The sequence below is a fragment of the Xiphophorus hellerii genome, chromosome 3 (genome assembly GCF_003331165.1).
Source record: "Xiphophorus hellerii strain 12219 chromosome 3, Xiphophorus_hellerii-4.1, whole genome shotgun sequence".
NCBI lineage: Eukaryota > Metazoa > Chordata > Actinopteri > Cyprinodontiformes > Poeciliidae > Xiphophorus > Xiphophorus hellerii.
This window is the reverse complement of record NC_045674.1, coordinates 5430992-5440379: the sequence shown is the minus strand read 5'-3', so window position 1 is coordinate 5440379 and position 9388 is coordinate 5430992. Positions and strand designations below refer to the sequence as shown.

Here is a 9388-nt window from a genome sequence, read left to right as displayed (position 1 = left end):
ATAACTGTGGAAATAATAAGGAACAAACACTTTTTTAAAAATGTGTTGAAGTATCTTCCCAAATAAATTTTAGGATCTTTAAAATTAATCCAGTCTGGAGCCATACACTTCCACCTCACACAGATGGAGGTACACAGTTCTTCCAGGTACGACAATGTTGATGTATCGACCGTCCATACCGTTGCACAGAAAGGTTTCAGTAAAACCCGGAGAGATGGTTGAAATCACAGCACACCTGACAGAAAAAAAAATAGGTACAGTATGAAATATTTAAATATTTTTCACTTGGATAAAAAAATGCTAATTTTGTAAAATTATTGTGGAAAAACTTACAGTATATACAATAATATATTTCAAATTGTTATAGTAGACAAATTATTACCTTTCATTGTTGTTTCCGTTGTTGTCAAGTGAGTCTCCAATACGAATTTCAGCTCCATTAATTCGAGTGTAGTCTTCTATCCGGTTGGTTATTTTAATAGAGAAAACTTTATGGGTTTTTCCCAGGTCCAGTCTCCACCAGGGGTTGAATTCATTTGCAGTATGAGTGCATGAGTGCTTTGCAGCGTTTGCTGCTCGATTCCCATCGATAGCGTTGTAGGCAACGGCTACACCATGCAATGTAGACTGGGTAGCTTTACCATAAATAGCCAGGTTCTCTCCTGTAAAACAACATTTTAAAATGTCTACAGTAATAATAAATTTGGAATCAAGCAACAACAATAAGTAGTTAGAGAAACTGTGCATGGCTATGTTATAGACTCAAAGGTATCTATAATGACACTGATGTTGCTACACTAAATTGATAGTTCATGTTTGAAACAATGTGTCTGTATGCTGCTGTTCATGGATTATTTACACTCAGTTTGCACACTTCATGCGCTCAAGTATGACTTGAATGAATGTACACCTGAAGAAAATGGTAACAATGCAGCACTCACCAGTTGGAGCATGGTAACCATAGACCTCAACTTCACAGAGTGTAAGCACCCTGTTAAAACCAGGCAGTGACACAATCACATAACGACCTTCCACAAGACTGGTAAACGTTATTCTCAGTGTCCTGCCAGGTGGGATGTGAGAAATTACAGCAACCCTAAACAGAGAATTGGGGAAAAATCATATTTTTGCTTTAAATTAGGTTGATGAAAAACAAAATTAACTCCACTGGAATCAGTTTTCGGAAGAAAAACCAAGCAAGCAAAGTAGCTTAGCAAACATTAGGGACCCGTGTAAGCAGTGCAATAGTAAGTAAAAGCCTAATCCTGTACCAATACTTAATCAAACTCCTTTCAATGTGTAGGAACAGCAGCCCTACTCTGAACATCACACTGTCACCTCTGCCCTGTTTGGGTCAGCTGACCTATAAAGTATTGTAGATTATGATCCCTGATCAAACAATAATAAGTGACCTCTTTGTCTGTAAATCTGGTAGAGATTTACTGTAGGCATGAAACCATATTTCCTTGTAGTAGATAATAAAAAGAAGTCTAAAATTATTTAATCATGTATCAAAACAGATATGACAACATTCTAGCTGTTAGTTGGGAAAATATGAAAAAAGTGAATACATGAAGCACCTACACCTTATTTCACTGTGAAATAGTGTTAATTTTGGTTTTATTTTATTTATATTGCTGATTCATAATTAAAAGAGTCTCAAAGCACTTTATAAAACTAACAGATCCAATTTGTTTACATAAAAATGTAGTCATTTCAGTCAAGTCATATAGATACATTCAAAGTTCATTATATAATGCACATTTCAATTTGATCCTAGTTATAAAACAAAACATTCAATTTCCGTTTACTAAGGCAATTGGTAAATTTAAGGGAATTTGGCCAACTGCATGTTGTCCTCACAAATTAAATGAAGCATTTGAAGGGGATAAAAAATGTGTGTATGTGTTACTCACACTGGGTTTGATGTGCCGTCATCCTGTAAGGAGTTACCAATATGAATCTCTGCTCCATTAATGTTTTCTGAGCAGCAGTCTCCTCTGTTGGTTACGGAGATGGAAGTGACGATGTAGGACTCCAGCAGGTCCACTCTCCACCAGGGATATGCTTGTTGTCCAGTGTTTGTGCAAGATCCTTGTGTAAGATCGGGATTTCGGTTTCCATCAATAGCATTGCTGGCATCCACAAGACTATCCCAGTCTCCTATGAAATGATGAGACTGAGTTGCTTTGCCACGTAAAGCCACATTTTCTGGAAGCAAAAGAAAGTAAAGACATGGTTTTATGAAGTGTTATTGAGAGTAATTCTCTAACAACTTCAGTTTGAAAAGGTAAGGCTTTTAAAGATTGGCATATGTACAGATCCTGCATGGGGACACAGAAAAGATAACTATACAGGTTCACATTTAATCCTGTTGTCAGTTTAAGAAAAGAAGATTTTTTTTTCAACTTTGTGAGGGAATTGGAGTTCTTGGAGCCCTGGTTTGTTATTGGTATGACTTTGCAATCCAAAATAATAGCGTGGGTGTGAGATTCCTTCTTTAACAGAGAAAAAAGTAAGAACTTTTGCATTAGTTAGTGTAGCATAAAAAATACAATTATTGGGTGTATATGTGGACATATATATATGTACATATACAAATATGGATGTAATGTTCTTTTAGTTGTTTTTATTGCCGCTCTTTCTTTAATTTATTTTTTCATGTTTGCATGTTGTGAGGTGTGCAATAAAAAATAAATTGTGTATTGTGTATTAAACATTGACAATAAAGCTGAGTCTGGGTACTTTAGAAAATATATCTCCATCTAGATCCTCAGAAAATTGAGCATGATCACATCTTTACCCCACAACAGATGTCAGTACATTCCGGATTGTTCACCACATATATGAAAAACTCAGCTGAACAACTGAGATCCTCCTGTCATAGCTTACAGAAATTTCTGAATTACATCAGCGGACTTTCACGGTGTAGAAATATTAATTGCAGACACAAAGGCAGATGGTTCTTACTGTATGCAAGAGAGAAGACTGTCCCCACGAAAAGCAGTAGAAGCACAGCTGAAATGAGTTTCATTGTACACAGCAGAAAAAATTCACAAAAACTTTGCTTAGAAATTGTCACATCAATTTACTAATAAAACTAATTACCAATGTAGTTTACAAAAATAGTTAATCTGGTAATGTGGTGGTCAGAATGTACACTGGCTTTCAAAAATCTCAGAAGAAAATGAGGACCTGATTTCATGAAGGATATTTATACAGACATCTTTATGTAACACATACAGCATTGATTAATCATACACCACCTCTAACTTTTTTATTTGTTAAAATTGGATAAAGTTCATTTCTTTCAAAGAAGTACTGTAGGTCAGGCATTGCCAGTTGAAGGCAAGATTTATAGTAACTGTTAAACCATGTTCAAAACTGGACACACATACAGACGGACACTTTAGAGGCATAAAAATCTGATGAAGTGAAGACTCCAGCAATACTTGATATACAAAGGAACCAGCTTTATACAGTATTTCATATAGTATTTCAAGACTATTACCAGAAATACATTGTAATAAAGTATATCTTTATATGTGTCCTAAATGTGACTTACTGGTATACTTGGAGAAATGACATTCACAGACTTCCTGGTCACATCTTTCAGTAGAAATAAAATACTACAATAAAGTTAGTGCTACAATTGCAATGCCAAGTGAACAGTAAAGTGCAGTGTGATAACAGCCATATATTTCCTGGAACAGATGATTGATGCTTTGATGATTCAACATTGATTCATGACTTTATAGCAAAATATGAAAATAGAATGGGGTTATGCATGGCCACAACTTAACAGGGCATAAAATTGGATTTGAAGAATTGTACATTTGTACAGAAACAGAAAACTTAAGGCTTGGTTGGTCATATACCATGTAAAAACAATGTAGAGGTTCTTGTAGATCTTCTAGAGGTTATTTCCTTAGAAACTTCTTTTAGCTGAATTTTTATGTGTGTAGCTCATAAAAATGAGTTACACACAGCATTTTGTAGAGTCAGCAAAATGCTGGGTGCCCTGTAAATGACCTCAGACGGTTGACACTGGCAGAGCAGCAAAGGAAAGGAGGAATATGGAAAGGTCTTCCAAATCCAATGTAGCCAAAACAGCTTGGTTCACTGCATTGTTCAGCCTAAAACTTTAATTTTGGCTGAATTAAAGCCACTGCTTTGTATTCAGTCTCAAATTTTCCCCGTAGACATGTTAGAAGATTTTTGAGTACCTTTTTGAGCTAAACATAACTTTTGTGTGTCAAAGAACTTGAGATAGTCCTCAATATGATTTTTTGTCTTTTGAGAAAATGTACCTCTCAGCTATTCATCATATCTTATTATGCAATGCAGAATTGTTGAAGCCAAAAAACGAAAAAGAAAATAGCTGGTGTTTGAGGGTCATTTGTTTGAGGTCATATTTCACGAGTCAAGAATGTTAAAGTGCTAATCATCACAAAGATGTAACTTTTTCAAGCACTGATGTGTTATTTTAGATTTGACAATTTAGTTTCAGAAACATGTTTTTCTGTTCTCATCAAATAGGTCAGTGCATATTCTGGTCATGTGATTTTTGTCACCAGAAACCACAGATTAAAAATAAACAAGTATTTTATGTTGTTTCACAATAAAACATGTGAAAATTAAATCTAAGCCCTTTTCTGGTTTGTGGCCAAAAAACATATGAAAAAACATTTCACTTAACGTTGTTTTCATGTTAGAAATATGTAAAACACAAAATCTGTTCACATTTTCTCCTTTAAGGTTTTCATTACTGGGACTACATTTTTTACTTAAGTAACTCGCATAGCATCTTTTGCACTTTACTAAAACTAGCACTTTATTTGGCACTGCACTTTAAGCATAGATTTGCACATCAATAGCCATTTCCACACAAGAAATTTTAACAATTTATTTATGCTAAGCATTCTGCTTAGGAACGAAAGTCCATTAGACTATCAATTATAAATGTTGATATTATAAACAAAAGATAAAAAGTAAATATAAAGACTACAAAATGGATTTAATTTAATTAATCAATATTTAAATCCAGATATCTACATATATATGCTACATTATCTAACCAAATTGCTGCTGCTCTGGCAGATTATTGGTCCTTTCTCATCATATCTGCATCAACGTATAAAAAATAAAAAATTACTGAATTGGTTACACAAAACACGCGTGTAAATTAATTAACAAGATTATTGTTTTTACTTTTTGGATTTTCAATAAGTATTTTTCATAAAAGCAGCAGTACAGCGACATAAAGTGATTGAATCAGGTTCTAGTCAAAGAATTTGCAGCTGTCACTGAATATTGTGATCTAGTCATTAAATTAGATGAAGACATGTTTTTCTACAAAAATAACATTTAAAGGAGTGGCAGATCTATTTAGTTAATCTAGTCTTGATGCGTAGACTTCAACTTCACACAAGATGAGATACTCAGTTCTTCCAGGAATGACAATGTTAATGTATTGACCATTCATTCCTTTGCACTGAAAGTTTTGAGTAAAACCTGGAGAGATGACTCCGATCGCAGCACACCTGTTAGAAAAATAAAAAATGGGTTCTGTTAAGAAAAAAAATGACAAAGCAGAAAATATGTTGCTTTACAAAATGAGTAGGACTGACAAGCACCTGGGATTATTGTTGCCGTTGTTATTAAGTGAGTCACCAATACGAATTTCAGCTCCTTGAAGTCGTAAGTAGGCTTCCACGCTGCTGGTTACACTGACAGAGAACACTTTATGGGTTTTTCCCAAGTCCAGTCGCCACCAGGGATTAAATTCATGTATTGTATGACTGCAAGAAGCTTTGCCCCAGTGACCAGCACGATTCCCATCAATAGAGTTGTAGGCAATGCCATGAGTATGCAATGACGACTGAGTAGCTTTTCCATAAATTGCTATATTCTCTCCTGCAACACAAGATTTTAAAATATAAAAATTGATATACAATTTGACTTCAGTGAAAAGTGGGTTCTAATGGTATGATGCCTGGATGTATTTGCGTCGCTCATTATAGTGGATTCAAAAACAAAAGCTTTTGAATGAGCTTTAAGCAGGAGAGGGGAGTTATCAGCAAAACAATACTATTTTTTATGTTTTTTTTGTAACTGTGCCATTTGTTCCTGGCAGTTATTTCATATTTGACCATTGCACTTCTTACTCATTCAGAACTGTTTATATTACAAACAGTCTTTCTTCTGTACTGGTGTCTTTGTAGATTATCTACACTCTGAAAATGTGAAACACAATTTCATCTTCTGATACGATTCCTAAAATTAGAGATAAAAATAACTCAAACTTCTTTTGAATAATATATTGAGAGTAATAAATGCAGGTCTCACCAGTTGGAGCACGATAACCATAGATCTCCACCTCACAGAGTGTAAGCACCCTGTTAAAACCAGGCAGTGACACAATCACATAACGGCCCTCCACAGGACTGGTAAAAGTTATTCTCAAAGTTCTTCCAGGTGGGATGCCAGAAATTACAGCAACCCTAAAACAGAGAAAGTGGGGTGAATGTGACTTTATTGCAATACAATCGAAACAGTAAAATAATGAGCTGTAAACCAATGCATATCTATCGACCATGACTTTTCTGCAAGGAATTTAAAAATGGAAAAAAGCGATATAAAATCAAAACCAAAAATAATAATTGAACTTTAGACTAGGTCTTAAATACTGTATCGTTTACATACTATGTGTCATTCAGTGGATAACAAACATCTATATACCTTGTTAATGTAAAAGGAAGGTGAAACAAAGGAAGACCACAAAAAATGATTTCAAAACTTTATTCCGCTATCATAATTATATATAATAATATATATTTTTTACATTTATCATATCCTGTAGAATTAAAATCAACACATCTGTTAAAATAAATATATGTTTTACAAGTAAAATGCAAATAATTTCAGGCCAATTGTAAAACACTTTATATTCAAGGATCCTCACACGACTGAAAGTTGTCCTCTTTCTTTCCAAACATTTGAAATAAAAAAGGGTTTTACTCACACTGGGTTTGATGTACCATCGTCTTGTAGGGAGTTTCCTACATGAATCCCTGCTCCATTAATGTTTTCTGCACAGCAGTCTCCTCTGTTGGTTACAGAGATGGAAGTGACAACGTAGGACTCCAGCAGGTCCACTCTCCACCAGGGGTGTGCTTGTGGTCCAGTGTGGGTGCAAGATCCCCGTCTCAGGTCAGAATTTCGGTTTCCATCAATAGCATTGTAAGCATCCACACTAAACTCTGATTGGAGCCGATGAGACTGAGTTGCTTTGCCACGTAAAGCCACATTTTCTGAAGAAAAATAAAAAACAGTGAAACATTGATAACTGTTGTGGCATTTCCTTTCTGGCTATGCATTTTGGTGTTTTGAAAAACAGGTTTCTGATCTAAGCATAAAGAAATGAAGCAGCCCTCATGAGGAATGAAGTTCCATCGAGTCTTTAAATTCATGGGTATTTAACATCGGGGTTGCAACCGGTGGTACTGCAGGAGGGCAGTTAGATTTCTGATTACATTTCATCTATATTCTTTTAACTTTTAAAAGTTGTTTTTTAATACAAAGTAGTATGAATCCAACATGAAACAAACTGGTGAAATGAGGCATAAAATAATGTATTTTGTTCAGAAATACACCCATTTATGTATATAATATAATGTGTGTATGTGTTACTGTGCATGCAGTCCCAGTTTGAGTTGTAAACAGGGCTGGCTGAAATTCAATTAAAATGTATAATGTTCTCAATTCATATCAATAAATATACATTTCTATTTTCTGTGTTGAATTTCAAATATTCCTGGAAAGCCCCTGAGTGAAAAAAAAACTTCTTAAAATCCCAATCTGTGTTTTTTTTAAATTATTATTCTTGCCACTAAATACAAGAGAAACTTAGTTGAGCAACTAAGATGATAGCCTCACACTTTACTATTTTGATATTGAGTGAATGAAAAGTAAAACATTTAATTTGCAGATTAAAGCACATGCTTCTTACTGTATTCATAAGCCAAGGCTGTCACCAGGAGAAGCAGAAGAAGCAGAACCGAAGTGTGTCTCATTGTTCTGATTAACACTGCAGAGAAAGTTCACAAGTCAGATATCAAAATCTAATTGTGGAAATAAAAGCTAAACTCAATGCACATTGCAGACTGTAGATTCTGGTACAAGTACCTTGATGTGTCAAAAGGTCACTGAAGAAAATGAGGAGCTGCTGTTTATCAAGGAATATTTATGCAGGAATCTTATCGTAATATGTGCTTTGTTACTCTGATTACTACTTTGATTATTGCTTAGAATAAGATAACATTTATTGCTGCAAACACGTGAGGGATTTGCAGCTTCTAACAGATTTCTATTTACTTTCATTTTCAGGATTGAAAAAATATGTCATCTCATGCTAAAAGGTGAAGGTCATAATAATTTAAATGAAGACCTGTCAAATTAAGCCAACTTTACGGGACTGAAATGAAAAACTTAAGACAGTTTGTGGGTTTTATTGGTGCAGCACCTGTCACTGTTGACCTGAAGTTTAGTTATTGCCTGTTTTCTATGTGTTTCAACATTTTACTCAAATTCTCATCTGAAGCATCTTAAAACTTAGTAACACCTGTTAAAATGAAAATGAGTAAGTTATGGACAACGATGACTAATTTTAAAACTGAGAAACTTTATGGCTTTATTTTGATGCAACAGAAGTGCCGGTCATTGCCGTGCAGCACGTTTTTTCCCTCTATATAAAACATATCTTATCGCATATGTGATAACAAATCATCATCTTCTGTAGGCATTATCTATCCTAATTTACTCTTAGAAGGAAAACCTCCTATTTCCTGGTCCCCAGTAGCCATGTAGATTCCAGAGGGCCAGCAGAGGACGGTGAGGGAAGCAGCAAATGTCCCATCCAGGATCTGGTTTAAAGAAGCTGAAATAAAAGGGGTCTCAACACTGTCTGAGGATCCAAACTGTGTGTAGGAGTCATGTTTCCTGTTTGCTGGTGTTTACCACCCAGGAATTGTATTTCATTTTGTTTTCTGATTATACCAGAGGCAGATACAAGGTTTTTTAAGGTCAAGAGTAATTCTGTTCAGGTGTTGCTAATGAGAAAGGGAAAACTGTTTTCTACTGTGCCTACTCAACAGTTCTGGAGGATTTTGTTCGTTCTAAATGGAAATGGAAAAATAAATAGACGTTGTAAAGGAGTAAAATGACTCTTATAAGTAGATCAAAACTTTGACTGCATGTAAAAAACAGCCACCAGAAGTGTAAAATATGATAGAGTCTACGCTGTGTCTTTGTGAACATTTTGAGCTATATGTGGTAACGCCACACCAAAAGCAGGGCTTTGAACTTTTGAAAAATAAAATTCTTAAAC

At 34.9% G+C, this 9388-nt stretch overlaps 2 protein-coding genes across 2 annotated transcripts; both read right to left on the bottom strand.

The window, feature by feature from the left end:
• Positions 1-4: 4 nt before the first annotated feature.
• LOC116716155 (fucolectin-1-like) lies at positions 5-3034 on the bottom strand. Its single transcript, XM_032557035.1, has 5 exons — positions 2971-3034; positions 1917-2211; positions 942-1096; positions 383-662; positions 5-235 (listed from the first exon to the last, which is right to left on the bottom strand). The coding sequence occupies exons 1-5, from the start codon at positions 3032-3034 to the stop codon at positions 85-87; spliced, it is 945 nt and encodes a 314-aa protein (XP_032412926.1). The 3' UTR covers positions 5-84.
• A 1649-nt stretch (positions 3035-4683) lies between these two features.
• Positions 4684-8132, bottom strand: LOC116714573 (fucolectin-1-like). Its single transcript, XM_032555221.1, has 5 exons — positions 8012-8132; positions 7025-7313; positions 6349-6503; positions 5637-5916; positions 4684-5543 (listed from the first exon to the last, which is right to left on the bottom strand). The coding sequence occupies exons 1-5, from the start codon at positions 8073-8075 to the stop codon at positions 5393-5395; spliced, it is 939 nt and encodes a 312-aa protein (XP_032411112.1). The 5' UTR covers positions 8076-8132; the 3' UTR covers positions 4684-5392.
• Between the last annotated feature and the right edge of the window lie 1256 nt (positions 8133-9388).